Here is a 19143-nt window from a genome sequence, read left to right as displayed (position 1 = left end):
AAGTTAGCAAAAACGCGACAACAAATTCACGTGAACGCAATTAATGAAGGCTGCAAATCCCCGTAGCGCGTAAAGGCGGCATTAACGCCCCTGCAGTCGTCTCTTTGCGTTTTCACTGCCTAGTTATCGCGGTAGACGGTAGTTAACTGCCATCGCATGCATCCCTTTCCCAGTTAAGGCCTTGTTGGGTCCTACTCTTGCCAGGTGCCACACTTTAACGTCCGTAAATCGATTTTCCAAAGGTGCATCAAACATGTTATGAATATCAAAATCAGTACTATAAAATTATCGTCGATGTCGCGTTTCCCGCTCTCTTATCCCTTCTCATTTGGGCGGCATATCGTTACTGCGCATGTCTGGTAGCTCAGAAGTACTTCCTGCAAAAAAGTGAGCGCACTTTTGGAAGCGTTTGTGGCTCTTTGGCTCCACTGCGTCAAGTGTGGATCTTCGCGTGGATTCCGTTATACCATGTCTTCGCAAAGCTGCACACCCCCGTTAAGGAATGTCTAACAGGACGTTTTCTCGCCGCTTTCACCGTTTCACAGCTGCTTGTTTGAGGCCTCTGTTTCCCGGCTCCCTTGGATGCAGCCGCCGCTTCCAGTGCCCTTTCTTCGACCTGAAGAGGCGTCTCTCCGAGCGTGACGTCACATAGGTAGACATGTCATGGCGTCTGTGCATCCAGAGCTGGAGCTGCAACCCAGATAGAAGCTGAGCGTCTCGGGGAAGGACCGACATGGCGAGTAATGTGGATTTGCAGCAGAATCCAGCAGGGACAATTCTTTCACCGTGCCGGCCAGAGAAGGCAAACGAAGAGTCGGCGAATCACGGTGCCGGAGCTACTACCAGGGCTGCGGCCGCCGTTACAGATAGCGGTGCACCTCGCGTCCAGACGGTGGACAGTAGCTCGGCATCCTGCCAGTCAACGCCCGTTGAAGACCGAGCGGCGTGCTTTGCTGGACAGCTGCGCGAAGGGAGCTGTGGGACGGGGCGTAAAGACGTGAACTGTGCCCAGTTCAGAGTAAACACGGCGGAGGCGGCGCTCATTAGAGACACAGACTCCCCAGTACATCTTCCAGATGCTGGCGAGCAGGAGTCAGTAATCGAGTCCGGGAATTTACGAGCGGCGGTGGATGGTGGGGGCAGTGACATCCAGGCCGAAGGGATGACGCCAACTGGAAGTGACCGCAGCCCACCGGTAGAATCGCGAAGCATAGACTCCCTGGAATCTTTTTCCAATTTGAACTCGTGTCCAAGCTCGGATTTGACGAGCGAAGGCGCTGAGGACAGGGTGCTGGCTTTGGCTCTGCAGAACGACGAATACGACGGGGCAAAATTGGCTGCGGCCGCCCCCGGCAGGGATCGTTTTACTGGCCAATCTGTCTATCACATCAAGTGGATCAAGTGGAAGGACGAGAACACACCGATTATTACCCAGAATGAGAACGGACCCTGTCCACTACTTGCCATCATGAACGTCCTGTTGCTGTCTTGGAAGGTAAATAAATTGATTATACTTGATAGCTGTCTGAGCATTTAATCTAAAGGCGTATGGAAGATCGCCATTATTTGCAGGCTACAAATCAGCTTTTTGGGCTTGTATTTCTTACGTTGAGCAAGGAATAATAGTTATTTCCCTAGATGCATCTCCTTGGATTCAATTCCATTGAGCTCAATGTTGTTCACTCTGCACACACCAGGTCTAGCAGTGTTTATCATAGTAGGGAAAGCTGATGTTTGTGTATGGATAATTGTTCTGCAGCCTCAGGAGACATATGTTAGAGATGTGCTGTAGATTAGGAATGAATGTTGCGATTTCCTTCATCAGTTCATGGAGTGCAACACCACGCAACCAGTTTCAGGAGGAACAATGTTGGTCTGAATCAATCAGTTACTTGACAAAGATCGTGTATTATTATTCACTTAAACATATTCAAAAATAAAGCAAAGTTTTCATTTGGAAGTCTCCAATGTGCTGTTTTCCGCTAGAGGAAGCTAGCTGTATTAACTGTGTCCAGGAAATTCTGTGATTTGATTTGTTATACTTTATCATAGCAGAAGGGGAAATTGCCTTCTCGTAAGATAATGGATCTCAAGTATAGTGGCATTGGTTAATGGGATGTAGCAGAAGTACTTTTCTCTGTACAGAATCTGTAGTTTTTTGTTTTTTTTTAATCTGAGGCTAATATTATTGGCAGGCAGTGTGATATACTGTAGTAGTTAAGACTTTGAACCTAAAGGTTATAGGTTCAAATCCTTATACTGACACTGTGTGATCATGAGCAAGTCGCTTCACCTGCCTATATTCCAGCTGGAAAATCAAAACAAATGTAACCAATTGTATCTCAAATGTAATTTGCCTTGGATAAAGGTGTCAGACAAAAAATAATATTATTAGATCATTGGAGTGGCTTACTCTTGAACATGCTTTATGCAATTGTCCATGAGTAAAACATTTCTGCTTTAGATTAGTTTCTGCTTTTATTAGTGACATTGCGAAACATAAAAAACAGAAAACTGTTCATTTTGAATTGAAATGGGTAATTAGAAGGATTAATGTAAAATTTGTGTGTATATTATTAACCTCATTAGATGTTTACATTTTTCACTTCTTTATGTTGTTCGCTCTTAAGACTGATTGAAATGTAAGTAATTAATGTAGACGTCGGCGTTAACTTTTGCAGTGCAGTTGTCCATCCAGTTGCTGTCTCTTTTACAAACCATTTGGTGTGGGATAGCAGAAACAGCAACCAGTCAAACACACAGATGCACAGACACTTGTCCTTTTTATAGGATAGATATTGACAAATAAAAAATGCTGTTCAGCTCATTTTATTTCTGTAATGCCATCATATTTCAATCAAACCAGCTAAAGTATTTTTGACATTTTGGGTATTGGTTACTCTTAAATATTGATATATTTAAATGTAATTTGTAAGCATATACCTGCAGACCTTGATGTACCACCCTGCCAAATTTCAGTTTTTTAACTTAATGTTTTTTTGTTTTTTTTAATACTTGGGATCAACAGTACAGAGTAATGGGGATTGTGGAAGAGAGGTGAAAAAGAGAGTGCAGGCAGGGTGGAGTGGGTGGAGAAGAGTGTCAGGAGTAATTTTTGACAGACGGGTATCAGCAAGAGTGAAAGGGAAGGTCTACAGGACAGTAGTGAGACCAGCTATGTTATATGGGTTGGAGACGGTGGCACTGACCAGAAAGCAGAAGACGGAGCTGGAGGTGGCAGAGTTAAAGATGCTAAAATTTGCACTGTGTGTGACGAGGATAGATAGGATTAGAAATGAAGACATTAGAGGGCCAGCTCAACTTGGACAGTTGTGAGACAAAGTCAGATAGGTGAGATTGTGTTGGTTTGGACATGTGCAGAGGAGAGAAGAGATGCTGGGTATATTGGGAGAAGGATGCTAAGGATAGAGCTGCCAGGAAAGAGACAAAGAGGAAGGCCTAAGAGAAGGTTTATGTATGGATGTGGTGAGAGAGGACATGCAGGGGATGGGTGTAACGGAACAAGATGCAGAGGAGAGAAAAATATGAAAGAAGATGATCTGCTGTGGCAACCCCTAACAGGAGCAGCCAAAAGAAGAAGTCAGTCAGTCAGTCAGTCAATAAACACACAGTGATAGATATAGGTAATTCACCCTATGTGTCACCACACATTTCTGCTTAAAAAGCTGTTTTTTTTAAATCGGAGTCCTGAATCCTTGTTGAACTAACATTTAGTTTTCAATTTTTTAATAGTTTGAATTATTTTTGTAGCATCAGCATAACTTACGATATAACTTGATATCCTATCATCTTATATTTGACTGACTGATAGTGAATACATATTTATAATTTAACGTTTAATTCTTTCTAAGATTTTGTCCAGGTACACTTACTTGTGGATAGCTGTATCTAGGATTTCTGCTGATAACTGAAATAAATTTTTTTTTAGCAACTTTTTATGGAAATCATTTATATGATTTAAAATAAACATTGGCTTGAACACACTTGCCTGTTAGATTCCCTAATTGTAACATCTCTTTCTTCTTAAAAAATGAAAATAAAATCCAGTTTTGTTCCCATCCATAAACATATCTAGTACATGCCAGAGTAGACTGTACTTGCTAAGGAGACTTGGGTCTTTTGATGTGTGCAGCAAGCTGCTAGAAATGCCCTACCATTCCATAGTAGCCAGTGTGGTGTTCTATGCTGCAGTATCCTGGGAATGTAACCCGAGCACAACGGAAGCACAATGCCCAAACAAACTTACCAGGAAAGCCTACCTGGATATACTGGAAACTGTTGTGGAAAAGAGGATGGTGTAAAAAGTGGACGCCGTCATGAAAAACCCCCTTGAGAAAGCGCTATTTTGAAGCACTTTTAGCCACAGGCTCCTTCCACTACAGTGTGCTAAGAAGCACTTCTGGGGGTCTTTTCTGACTACTGCTATCTGGCAATTCAGTGCTTTCACCCAACGTACTTGTTAAGTTTATTTTTTTTATTTGTGTGTTATTTTTTTTATTGAGTGTTTGGCTGTATTATCTGTCCTGTGAGTCTGTATCCTTGTTTTTATGTTTCTTCTGATGTGTGCATTTGAATTTCCCCATGGGATTAATAAATCTACTCTAATCCAAGTTTAGGGCTTGTTAGAGAGCAGTGGCCTACTTAAGTAAGATACTGAGCAAGATAGCCTTTATGTATTTTTTATGTTTCTAATATGATTATTAAAACAATTTAAAAAACAATATTTTTAAGGAAGAACATGCTTTGCCTTATTAAAGGTTGTATTATGACCATACCGTGTCATTGTTTTAGACTTTATGTATCATTTTTTCTATTGTCTGTTTAGTTTTGAGGTATGATGTTCTTGCCTGTGATATGGCCATCTTTTTTTTGTTGTTGTGTATGTAGTGAGGTGGGAAATGGATACTCTTCCGTTAAACCTATTAAAATGTTGCATTACTATTTTGTGTTTGCTGCATAATTTTCTGCAGTAGATTACACGTTTTTGTGTCTTTCCTTAAAAACATTGGTATAAAATAGCAGTTTAGGGAATAAAGAAATTTATTTTGTGGCTTCTTAAACATGTTTTGTGTTGGTCCAGGGCCTTTTGTTGTGGTGTTTAGTGTGGTACTTATCATTGCTGGATCCTCAATTTGAATAATTGATTACTCAGATTTTGCTTATTAGATTATAGTACATGTCTTATTTTCAGTAATGTACTTTTTATATTATACTGTATGCCACATACAGTATGTATGGGTTTTTTTTTTTTTCCGTGCAAGTCTAAACTGCAAATGGGTCTCATTTTAGGTTTCTTCGAGAAGTGCTTTGTTGGTTGATAAAACATATGTTAAAAGGGCATGAGTTTCAAAATTGGATTAAGGGAATTATGCCTCCTATTTAACAGTCCTGCATGGTTTAACTTATAACACGAGACCCATGTGCACTAATAAGACAAGTAAAAAAAGTTTAATTTAGGTCTAGTTTATCCTAATATGATGTGAGCTCAAAAATAAATAAATACATGATCTGTGCATGCTTACAGAGTACAGTGATGTGAATAGTTAGCTGTGAACTGCACCTGTTTTAATTTGTAATTGCAAGCAATCTTTGCTTCCATTTGGGAGACTGGAGTCATCCCAACTGACTGGAAAACGGGGCTTGTCGTCCCCATCTGGAAAAGGATGGGTAATTAACTGGATTGTGGGAACTACACAGTGATAACACTGCTCTGGGTGTTGGGTAAGGTACTTGCTAGGGAGGGTCATCCCCAATAGTATCTGTCATCATTTGCTCACCTACCATTGACCGGAGCAGACTGGTTTTAAGCCTAAGGAATCTACCATTGACTGCATCCTGGCACTGAGGGTTCTCATGGAGAACAAAAGCAAATATCATCAGAGTTGCTTTGCAGCCTTGGTCAATTTTCATAAAGAGTTTGTTTACAATGTATTTATTTTTAGTATTCAAGAATATTTTGATAATTGTAGACATTGGAAATTAAAATTGAAATAACATAGTAGGTAATGGAAATATAAGCCATTATGACCACTAAAGGCTAAATTCAAAGCTATACATATTTTATGGGTAGCATTAACTAAATGCTATGAAGGACGGCTCAGTTCCATGGGTCTTTCCATTTTACTGAGTTTTCTTTCCCTCCATGTATGTGCATTGTGTTGCTGGCTTTGGAAGGTCAGCAGTTGTTATGCTGCCCTGAACTACTGTTAATTTTTTTCTTTCAGAACATAAGCAATTCTTTTCTACCATTAATCAGTTGAACTTAGTATATTTTTTAAATAAATAACACTCTTACCTTGTACTGCAGTTTTACATTATATTTATGTTTAAAACAGTAAAATGTTTAACGTTTATCACAATCACATGAGACTTTTTTTTTGCTCCCTCAAATGTCTTTATTAATTATGTAACAATAACCCATTTTGAAAAGCATAACATCAACATCATTTCATCCGTTATTCCTAAGAGAATATAGCTGGATGTTCATCCTTTCTGCAGCACTTAACTGGAATGACTGTGTTTAGCCCTTACTGCTTTTGCCAAAAGTGCTATGAATGAAATATTGAATGTGTTACCCTTTTTCTCACTGGTAAACTTGAAAATTTGTATTTTAATTTGTAAATCTGAAACACTTTTAAAAACCTAAGTGAAGATCACAGTATGACAGTTTGTTGTGTTTTCTAAAAATCAGTGGCTTTCTCTGCTGTATTAGTGGATATTTCTGTTTATTGTATCTTCTAATACTTAAGAAATTGTCATGACTACTTTATGCATCTAATACAGCCTTTTTTTTTAGATCATTACACCAGTTTCTCAGTTTAATTCTTATTGAGGACCTGTTATTTTCCATCTTGAAGTGGCTGCAGGTTTTCATTACAAGCCTTTGGTTGATTCTGGGTCCCTACTTGGATGCAGAATTATTCCATAGTATAATGTTTTAAAGTAGGTTTTTTTATTCTTGCTACATATTTGGTATGTAAATACAATCATTTGCTAGTAGCTTACTTGTTTAGTACTGACTTAGAATGGATTCAGCACCCTAGGCTTAAACCCAGGTTGTTGTCTAAGTGGAACTTGCACATGCTATCTGTGTCTGCATGGGTTTTCCTCCAGGTACTCAAGTTTTATTCTTACATGCATGCTAGGTAAAGGACAGGGTTGGATTAACTGGCAATTCCAGATTTGCCCTGTGTGAAAATCAGTGTGGGTGTGGTGGGTGCAAGAATGGGCTCTATGACTGAATGGTGCCCTGTCTAGGGTTGATTCCTACCTTGTACCCAGTGATGCCAAAATCAGCTCTGGCCCCTCAACCCTGAATCAAATTGAGCAGGTTTAAAATTCCTATGCTTTGTTATTTATTTATTGAATTACCTTATTTACATGCAAGTCATTTGTAATTATGATGCCTCCTAATTAATTACTTACTGGGAAAGTTGATCACTTTGATCCAGTTTAGGCAGAGCCTTAGACAGGCTGCATGACTTTGAATTGGACTGAGTGGGTTCCGGGAATGGATGGATGTTGTTTACTTTAATATTGTATAAGAAACACAGATGAATAGTTTTTATACTCCCCTGAAACATGTAGAAAGTAGTCAATTAGAAGTTAGCAGAATTTTAAAAATAATTAATCACAGAGAAAACCTGCAGCGTCAGTTTTCTGCCAAGATTAATCTCATAACACCTGTCCTTAAAGTATCTTATAATACATTAATGCCTTAGGAACAACAGTGTAATATCAATGGAGAACATGTCAGTCCATTTTCACTGTACACTTCTTAAAATATATTTTGTGAAGTTCAGTTGAACACAGTTGGCTTTAAAAATCAGCAGTTGTACTTAAATGTAAAGTGGTACAGGAGCCCCCTTGACTGATTGACAACATGTGAAGAAAGCTAAAATCTTCAACTTTAAATCTGAGCTTGGGGATAATCTAATCTTTTAAATTTTTCCTTTGTTTTTTATTTTCATTTTTTCGTCATTGTATCTCTCCTTTTTCTTGTTTTAAATTATTTTGTAATTTTAATTCAAAAGTACTATAGAAAGTTGTTTTTTACACTGTTGTGTACTTTACATGAATTAACACAAAATGCTAGATTTTTAAGATTTGGCTTTGTGAAGCAAAACTATAAGATAAAAGTGGCTGCTTGGCAAAGTTTTTATTAACCGGAGTTAAATGTAGAATTTAGTTTTGTTTACTGCATTATGTGTAGATAATTGCAGCAGTAAAATGCACAAAATGAAGGTTTCTATTTTTGTCTCGCATATTATGTTATACTTGACTGATTCTACAGTTTTCATATGTTTTAAAATGTTGAAAAAATGTCAATTTAATTGTAATACTTTATATTTGTGTATTGTAATCATTTTTAATAAATAATATTAAGAGTACAATGTTTTGCAATTCACCAAACACCTGGAGCAGTGATCCTAAAATATGTTCTTGAGTGCTGAGTGAAAATTGTTCTTTGATTTTGGGAATTTTAGGGCAATTATGAAAGTGAAGCATTTAATGACAAAAATATGGGAGTGATTTTATTTACCTTTTAACTAGGTCAACTTCATCCATCCATCCATCCATTATCCAACCCGCTATATCCTAACTACAGGGTCATGGGGGTCTGCTGGAGCCAATCCCAGCCAACACAGGGCGCTAGGCAGGAAACAAACCCTGGGCAGGGCGCCTGCCCACCACAGGACACACACACACACCCCAAGCACACACTAGGGACAATTTATGATCACCAATGCACCTAACCTGCATGTCTTTGGACTGTGGGAGGAAACTGGAGCACCCGGAGGAAACCCACGCAGACATGGGGAGATCATGCAAACTCCATCCAGGTCTTCCAACTGCGAGGCAGCAGCGCTACCCACTGTGCCACCGTGCCGCCCCATCTTTAATTATCGGATGTTAAAATGTTTACCAGAGATACTCTTATTTTTTTATGCACATGTTCTGTCAGTATTAATCTACTGTCTCTTCATGAACGGCAACAGCAGAAACTAGAGAACGCTGCCAAGGTTGATCCATTACAAGTGTTTTTTAAGAATGTAAAATGTTTCTATTACAGTATATGTGGAGATTTCCTCTTGCATGTATTGTTTTGGTGTTTGCCTGGTAAACCTGATATACTTCAGGTTAATCTAATGCTCTAAATACAGATATAAGCCACCTGACAATCTTCTTCTTCTTCCGGCTGCTCCCATTAGGGGTCGTCACAGTGGATTATCTTGTCCACATATAAACTTCCAAATCCAATGTAGCTTGCTTGCTGCTGTGCAGTATGCCTTGAACATTTTAATGAACAAATTATGCCAGAACCAGTCATAACCACAGAGGTCTTTCCTCTTTAACTTACATTTTAAAGCACAAGCCCTTGTTCTTTTAAGGCATACGTTTTAAATGTGTATGTTAACATGTACACACAAAACCAGGATAAGGTGAGTAATTAGGTTAAAGAAGAAACCTGGTTTCTTAATAACCTCTGTTTCAAGTATGCTTCTGGAGTTCTTCTTTGGGGAAAATGTTCCATCATCATTAAAAAGTGCAAAAAAAAAAACAACATTAAAAGGTAAACATTTTCTGCCATCAAACCGAAAACAAGCGTGAGCCATTGATAATATTTTTGTATTTTATAAATTCACTTAGTCCTTCATGCACAGTAAATAACATCCATCCCCATTTTACTTCGTCAACTTTAGGCACCAACGATATAAATACTGGCAGCCATGTCTCCTGATCACTCTGTTTTTAACATATTTATAGGAAAGAACTGGATTAAAATTAAACCAACGCTTTATTTGTGTGTTTCTGTTACTCAATTACACATAGCACATTCTTTTCTGCTTGACTGTGCAATTGAGCAATGAAAAGCTGAGGCATACCTTTTCATTTGCTTCTTGCCTTACACCCAGTGCTGCTGGGATAATAATACCTTAAGTAACAAATTAAGTGTTCTGTTAGGCTGTTACTTTAAAAAATAATTGGACTACTTAATGCACTTTTAACATGTTACCCTACATTCTTCTGAGAGTGCGCTGCTGATTTTAGCACAGTATGTTCAGCTCATCAACATACATTTAACAGTTTTTACAAATATTGAGACAGAATACTTCAATCTGGAGAATGAGATCACGCAAGCATTTGCCACAAAAAATTGATCTTTGTATACACTCCTGCCCGTGGCTGCTGAATGCATGTATCAAGCTTAGCAGGTGAACAGAATGCAGCAGACATGCACAGGGTTTACATAGCATTTCTGAGACTGTGTTTCTTTGAATAACTGCATTATTAAAGTTTGTGTAAATGCACTGAATGGTAAAATATTTAATAGAAATGCTTTCATAAATATAATAAAGGACACAAATAGCAGGTAGTAGTGACAGGCATTATTAAATGATTTTTTTTATGCAGTAATTTTAGTTTTGACATGGTGGAGAAAGAGTGCTGAATGTAGAGCATAATGGGACATGATTGACTGTTTTATTTAATAGCAAGTTACTGTTTTTGTTTCTTTTTATTTATTCCTTTTATCAAAGCATCATGTTCCTAACATTGTTTGTTTGTATCAAGCATCAACAAAGCGTTTCCAAAATTAAAACAGAAGTTATAATGCTGTACTACCCATAGCTTTGAACTAAATCCTTAAAGCTGCATGTCCAACTTATAAAATATAAATTTTCTATAAATTTTCATATATAAAATTTCTGTTTAATCGGTGTAGCTTACTGTTTGCACAGACTATACACATTCAAGGTCTCCTTCCTTAAATGTATTAAATTTTTATTATTGTAATATAGGCAACAGACACTTCTATTTTTTCATTTCCTGTTCAAGATGCATAAGTGCATTTTTTACTGTTTTGGCAAGAACCATTAGTAGCATTATCCAGTGAATGTTTGCTGCTTTGTTATACAAGTTTAGCCTTGCATTTACTAATTTGAAGATGCATCTCTCTCTCTTTTTTGTACCTTCAATGACCTTCATTATCCTTCTATTAATGTAGTGTTGAAAATATCTCTTTTTTATGTTAAACTCCCATGTTCTTGTGCTCTATATGTATGTTTTTACTCTTGCTTAAACATGCTTGACTCATTGTGTGAACCTCCGCATTTAATCCACAGCTGCTACTATGTATCTTTGTGGTTTTGTAATCTTGGATGCATTCTTTTTCCCAAAGTAATGTACTAGTCGTATTAGCACATGTACAGAGTAGTTTAATTCTTAGATGAATGTGTGATCAATACTGTAGATAGTCAACATTTGGAAATATTTGTGTGACAGTGGGATATAATAATATAGACAGCTCCCCTGGAGTAGGCTTCTAAACCACCCTCTCCTCAAAAAATAGTGCATCACTGCTTTTGCTTTGAGTGAAGCAATTAATAATTTAAAAAAGCTGTTGGGTAGAAATTACTTTAATATTATATGCGCAGTAATGATCAAACTTGGTCACAAGTGCTGTTTTCCTTGGGTTTGGTATCTGTGACTGGATTTATGTATTGCTAATTGACTTCAGTTGCATTCAGAAGCACAGCTTTAATGTACAGTGGAATGTTTTCCATTGAATTTTACTAAGCTGTTTTGAACTGAGACATGTCCCAAGCAATTATTGTATATTCTCAAATTTGCTTTCCTTGCTCAGTAGAGAAATACATAATCATTTAATGTTCTCTCTCTCTCTCCTTTCAAACATTGGAAGTATAGCCAGTAATGTTAAAATGACAGATTATATTACTAAAGTTTACTTAGGAATACTATACTAAATGGTAATGCTGTAAGTTTTAGGGTGATAGCTACATGTTTACAGAATACTATGATCAGATTTAATTTTACTTGTCAGATATATTCAAACCTGATAATAGCATTTAAAAGACAATGGCTTGCTTAAAATGACACTAATGTATGCATTTCTAAAACTTTGTATACCCCTATGCTAAATAATGGAATTTATTCAGATCACCGCTGTGTATTTGCACATTATAGTACTTGTATGAAAAGTTTATTTATATTTTTGATGGGTATCCTTTGCTTTCAATAATGGGACAGACATCCTTATGCTCCATAAGAATAAACAGTCTTTTCTTTTTAGAACTTAAAATAATCTGTAAATTTAGTTATGATTTAGCTTCACTCTTTCTTTCAGCATAGCAGCTGGCTATTGCATTGCTGTTTTACTCTCCGAGCAGGAGAATTTAAAGATTACATTAACTGATATAGTTAAAGGGAAAGCACTAATCATCTCAGTCTGACCTGTCCAATACTTTTTAACAGTAAGAATTTTCTGTAAGGTTAAAAAAAAAGCACTGAAATTGACCATGATTGATCAAACACATCAGACAGTGTTAATCTGTGTTTGTTACTCTATGCCATATACTCTTCAAGTGCCTACAACACGTCATATAACAGTTTCTCATTTAAACTAAGGCACTGCAAATGTCATACGGTAATAATCAGCGAATGATTCACCAGTAACATTATTATTTTAACAAATGCCTTTGTCCAATAAGGTCTGATTGTTAACTAGAGTATTGAAACATTTGTCTTTAATTATAGTTTTGAGTTGATTTCACACCTGATGATTACTTGTGTAATTACTTTGCATGCAAACAAATGAAATAAGCACATAAAAATGAATTCCTGTTCCTGTCCCCACCACAGATTGTTCGATATATTACTATAATCCTACTTCTATAACCAAATTTCCTGTGAACAATAACCAATAATAACAGGAGGTTAGAAAATAATTGTAGGGCAGGCCTTATTTTGGTGTATGGCATAGAGAGGAAACAAGGATGCACAAATAATATAGCCTAAAACTACAAAGTAAATGAAATAGTTACTCTAACAAGGAATTCAGGTGATATCTAGTATTTGGTAACTCATTACCACTTTTACTTGTTAAAAAAATCCCCTTATTTATTTTTAAATGTTTTTTCTCAGATTCAGATTATTCTCATTGTACACTAAGCACATAATTAGCCAATAAAGTTCTGCAGCATAGTGACTGCATATGTACAGTATGAGGTTGATTAACATGCTCCATATGTGGAAGTTTCAGGGCTGCATTCAAAGTGTGTTCACGATCACATATTTACAAGGCAGTTGCATTGTATAAATGGTAAATTACGTAGAAAAGTGTGCATGCTGTGTTTTATTACTCTGATTTTGTTTTTGTCATATTTCTTTTCCTGTTTTTTTTTTTTTGGTGAGCACATATTTTCACACTCGTATCCACACAAAGTTTTACAAATAAGGCGCGAGGGGTGAAATATACCTTTGTTTCAGTGCATGTTATATAGCTATGTTTAATTATAGCTTCCAAGTATATACATCTAAGTGACACAGTAAAAACAATCTCTTCACATTTAGAAAGATGAACACTAACATTCTCGGGAAACAGTAGAAATTTACTTGCATCTGTCTTGAACTTCAAAATCTTATTTGTAGCAAATGTGGAAGTGAATTGTCTACAATAAAAATAGAGAGCAACACATATCAGCAGATATGGAAGTCTTTTCTTCTGTAGTTTCCCTCCAAATGCCCCTAACATCTTTACAGGTATGAATGGTAATGGTTATGTTGTATGTCAAGTACAATTTCTTATATTAAAAGAAGTCTGAGTTTATATAATTTACATGCAGGAGACTTCCAGGTTTGAAAGCAGCAGTTTTATGCTTGCCTAATCTATGATCTTTAACCCATATCTGAAATTAGCAAATAAATACCCATTCAGTTCTGTCAGATGTGCTTTGTTCTTATTGAGAATTGTTCTTTTATTAGATGTACTTACATTGTCAAATCTTTTACAACTACCAGCACATATGATGCAGTTCAGTCTTACATCTAAGAAAGTCATAGATCTGTTTGCTCAGAATCCTGTAGTTCTTCTCTCCTTGGCTGGCTTCTTGAGGTTAAAAATCTGTTTAGCATGCCAGAGTCTCATTCACTATTGCAATAAACTCAACAAAACATAACCAATACTTCTAAAGTACATACTGTTGAGTTTCTTTTGGTTTAAACTAAAATTAGCCTAATGGATGAAACATTGCTTGACTTTAGTGATGCAATATGTGGTAAGTGTTATTTATTATGTTTCAGTTAATAATCCCTCTCAAACTACAAATTGCAGTTAAACACTACCTTCAGAAGAGTGAAGAAGAGGCAGCAGAGAAAAATGTGCATCGCTGTATTATTTAATTACTTAAAATGCATATACACAGAAATGAACATGTTTTGCATTTAAATTATCTTCTTATATAATACGGTACCGTGGCTGTCCATTTGTCTTCCCAGGATTTTTAATCATCTGTAGGTCGCAAACCATTTGACCTATTGACATGGAATTTGGTGCACATATACTATGTGACCTCTACTGTCCGCTTTCGGGGCGATGATTGACCGCCAAGGTCAAAGATCAACCCAGGAAGGTCAAGTTCAAAAATCAAATAACCTGTAGCCTTAAATTTGGTACACATACTACACTGAAACTCTGAACTACATCTTTATATTAAAAGTGAAGAGTTTTAGAATTATTCTTTTTATTTTAATTTAATTTATTGTAGAATCAACTTTCAGCAGTGGGCAGCAGGGCAGCCGTGCGGCGGATACATATGGGTGCAGAGTATGGTCAAGTCAAGTGTACGCTGTTACTGGTTATAACAATAAAAGTGTATCCTCTGTGAAAGAACTGGAATGGAGAACAGTAAATTGGATGTATGGATATATATAAACATAAGATATGGCATTTTTGCACTCTGGCTGCTATAATGTCATGTTAATTTAAGCTTTAAATACTATTTGCTAGCAAGCAGTGCTTTTGGTGAGAAGTGTTGATGTTCTTGAGGCGGTGACCATTAATAAGGCCTGCTCAAGTCCAATTGAGAGGTATTAAATGAAAAATGTATTCTTATTTGATAAGACTTATTATTGGAAAAAAGGTCTAGCCAAATAGTATAAAATAAACAGGTTTGTCATATAACATACAAGCTTTTCTTATTTATTTTTTTAAGTGAAAGAATGTTTGTTTAATCTCTGCAAGGTACGTATTTAAACATGACTCATTTCTGCTTTTTAATGCACATTAATCATTTTCAGAATGCAGAAAAAGTCAAATTGGGGGTGTGACATATGCAAAAGTTGCAGTAACACTCTTTTTCACTGTAACTGTCATTGACTCATTAGATCTTAAACCAATGTGAAGACTGTTCCAAAGCAAATTAAATGATCTGATGCTCTCCAGATGTTGCGTGCATTTTCAATAGCCATGGACCCTATAAGCAGCTGACTGACTGGAAAATAAAGACTTGACTTGTGTAGAGCAGGGATATGCTTAAAAACATGCACAGACACATTCAACTTGATGTTTCAATTATCAGAAACATTATTCAGTAATGTAACTTCAGTGGAACCGTTTAAGTCACAGCAAGATGTGGAAGACCCAGAAAAATCTCTGATACAGCTGCTTATAACATGTACAAGCAGATGGCATTTATCACTGCAACAGACCTGCAGAACTGTTATACTGAAACTGAACAAGCAGTCCAAAACACCGTGTTGTATGCACAAAATTATTCTATGCAAAAGTTGTCAGAATATCTTTCCTACAACCTTATTGCAAAACTTAGGTACTGAAATGTACAAAACATCTTATGTAAGAATTGCAATATTTTTGTAAAGTAAGAGTCCTGCAACAGTGGATAACAATTCCTAAATCACAAACACAAACTCTTAGCTGTCTAATAAATAATGTATGTGTTTACATATTATTCATATATCCATGAGTGAATTTCTCATTTATTGTGCTCGATATGTATCTTTCCTGCAAATTTTATGTAGGCAGCAATATTATTTATAAAGTGGCTATAATACATTTTAATATTTAAAGAAGTTAGTTATTATTTGGAGTGTAAGCTGACTATCTCAAACATTTCACTTATTATTACATTTTGTTTTCTAGGTAAAGATGCCCCCAATGATGGAAATTATAACAGCAGAGCAATTGATGGAATATCTAGGTTAGTGGTCTTTAAAAGATAACAGTGCTTATATTGTGGTTGCTACTTTAGGTATAATATGAGAATGGACTCTAAATCAAATTAATTCATTATCTCATCGAACTTTCAAATCTAGTTGACCTTAATGCCATTTTTTAAAATCTCCTTTTCAAATGCAAGAAAACAAGAGAATAGCTGTAAGATGTAGTATACATTTTGACTTATATAGTGCTATAGTGTGTTTTTTGTCTGTGTTTTTCTTTTCTGCCACATTTAAAGGAGAATGTCAAAATATGTTGCATGCTTTAAAAATATTTTCAAGTTTGGAGAGCTATTTCAAAGAAAAGGTCTAAACAGAAAAAAACAGGAGGCCGTCAGATTTAATTTAAAATAACATTAGTAAATTCTTGCCAAACTCTGAAAAATTGTGCACTGCTCCACGCATGGAAAATTTGATTTGTTTTTGTTTTAGTTAACATAAGACATCACTTTCACTTTGAGTTGTGGAAAATGCATTATGATTCTTCCAGTTAAGCAAAATCAGTGGTTGCTTCACAAAGGGCTTTGAGAAAATCACTGTTTAGATGGAACTAGTCAATGTAGAAATAATGTTTCCCTGAGCAGTTCTGTTAGATGATTAATGTAAGATCCAATATTATTTGATTATAAGCAAGAGTATATTTTTTGTAGAATTAGAGCCCTGTTTCCTGTCTGAGATATTAATGAAGACGTCCCTTACTCAGCATTTCCTAAGATCGTCTACAGGTGCACATTGTGCATTAATAGTCTAGAAATACTGTTATATTCTCCTCATTTCTAGGTAATTAAAATGTACGTGTATATACACTCACCTAAAGGATTATTAGGAACACCTGTTCAATTTCTCATTAATGCAATTATCTAATCAACCAATCACATGGCAGTTGCTTCAATGCATTTAGGGTTGTGGTCCTGGTCAAGACAATCTCCTAACTCCAAACTGAATGTCAGAATGGGAAAGAAAGGTGATTTAAGCAATTTTGAGCGTGGCATGGTTGTTGGTGCCAGACGGGCCAGTCTGAGTATTACACAATCTGCTCAGTTACTGGGATTTTCACGCACAACCATTTCTAGGGTTTACAAAGAATGGTGTGAAAAGGGGAAAAACATCCAGTATGGGGCAGTCCTGTGGGCGAAAATGCCCTGTTGATGCTAGAGGTCAGAGGAGAATGGGCCGACTGATTCAAGCTGATAGAAGAGCAACTTTGACTGAAATAACCACTCGTTACAACCGAGGTATGCAGCAAAGCATTTGTGAAGCCACAACACGCACAACCTTGAGGCGGATGGGCTACAACAGCAGAAGACCCACCGGGTACCACTCATCTCCACTACAAATAGGAAAAAGAGGCTACAATTTGCACAAGCTCACCAAAATTGGACAGTTGAAGACTGGAAAAATGTCGCCTGGTCTGATGAGTCTCGATTTCTGTTGAGAAATTCAAATGGTAGAGTCAGAATTTGGCATAAACAGAATGAGAACATGGATCCATCATCCCTTGTTACCACTGTGCAGGCTGGTGGTGGTGGTGTAATAGTGTGGGGGATGTTTTCTTGGCACACTTTAGGCCCCTTAGTGCCAATTGGGCATCGTTTAAATGCCACGGGCTACCTGAGCATTGTTTCTGACCATGTCCATCCCTTCATGACCACCATGTACCCATCCTCTGGTGGCTACTTCCAGCAGGATAATGCACCATGTCACAAAGCTCGAATCATTTCAAATTGGTTTCTTGAACATGACAATGAGTTTACTGTACTAAAATGCCCCCCCACAGTCACCAGATCTCAACCCAATAGAGCATCTTTGGGATGTGGTGGAACGGGAGCTTCGTGCCCTGGATGTGTATCCCACAAATCTCCATCAACTGCAAGATTCTATCCTATCAATAGCAGGCCAGCATTTCAAAAGAATGCTTTCAGCACCTTGTTGAATTAATGCTACGTAGAATTAAGGCAGTTCTGAAGGCGAAAGGGGGTCAAACACCGTATTAGTATGGTGTTCCTAATAATACTTTAGGTGAGTGTGATATATATATATATATATATATATATATATATATATATATATATATATATATATATATATATATATATGACTGTGAATGTTGATTAGGGAAGTTAAGTAAGTTCCTTTTAACAATGTTTCTGACATGTAAATGGAAAGTGTGTTGAAGGAATTTTATACTTAAGACATTTGACAGTGCAAACTCACTGTCAACTTAAAGATGTTGAAGATCTGGATACCTGATTACTTCCATAAATTAAATACTGTAAGAGTTAAGGGCTGTGATGCATACTGTATACTGTACTGAAGCTGCACAGAACAACTTTGGTCAGTTCATTTGCATTGATTCCATATTTTGAGAGAGTGCTGCACAACCAGACTACTAGCAAATTTGACAATAATTATTGATTACCTGAGCACAAATCAAAGCATATAGAAGGGAATGCTCTTTTCATTCCAAGACTAACCTTCCATCTTTACAGCATTTTTATTTAAAGGCCTTTTTGCCTCCCATGTGTAGTACCATAAAAGTAAGTTATGGTTTTAAGTTAAAGTTATTTCTTCACAATCATGGTTATATATTAATTTTCCACATGAAATTGCATTCTAAATGCAATTGGAATGTTAAAAAATGCCTGCTTTATAGTAGAGGTAAAGGACACCAGGGTGCAACATAAAAACAAACACATTTAAATATACCTAGTATATCTACTTTGAAGCAACAAATGTTTTGAAATAAGACATGTCTTAAGGCATGCTTATGACAACAAAAAGTAACATTTTATCACATTTTCTTGGTGCTGACTTTTTCTACCAGTTAGGATATATTTTTTGTTCACTTGTGCGCTAATAGTTGGCTTTGTGGGTGAAATTTTGACCCCACACCCCCATAGCCAAATTTCAAATACTTCAAGCTGCTTATTAAGCTATTTGTGTCTCTATAATTCTGTCTGTTCAGCAGTTCTGTTTTGCCATGGCTTATAACAGCAGAAAGAAACTTTTAAATCATACGTATGATTATTTTTTCCTGAATGGTGCACACTTTTTGCCTAATACATTCAGTATTGTTATTGTATA

At 36.5% G+C, this 19143-nt stretch overlaps 1 protein-coding gene across 3 annotated transcripts in view; it reads left to right on the top strand.

Moving 5' to 3' along the window:
- The first annotated feature begins 444 nt into the window (after positions 1-444).
- mindy2 (MINDY lysine 48 deubiquitinase 2) overlaps positions 445-19143 on the top strand; it is a 58342-nt gene continuing 39643 nt past the window's right edge. For all 3 annotated transcript variants that reach the window (XM_039773741.1, XM_039773740.1, XM_039773739.1), the window contains exons 1-2: positions 445-1495; positions 15983-16040. In XM_039773741.1, the coding sequence (XP_039629675.1) occupies positions 734-1495; positions 15983-16040 (820 nt within the window). In that variant the 5' untranslated portion in view covers positions 445-733. The remainder of the gene's footprint in view (positions 1496-15982; positions 16041-19143) is intronic.

This window comes from Polypterus senegalus, chromosome 12 (genome assembly GCF_016835505.1).
Source record: "Polypterus senegalus isolate Bchr_013 chromosome 12, ASM1683550v1, whole genome shotgun sequence".
In the NCBI taxonomy this organism is placed as follows: Eukaryota; Metazoa; Chordata; class Cladistia; order Polypteriformes; family Polypteridae; genus Polypterus; species Polypterus senegalus.
Note: the sequence above shows the minus strand (reverse complement) of the source record. Positions and strands in the feature narration are given on the sequence as shown.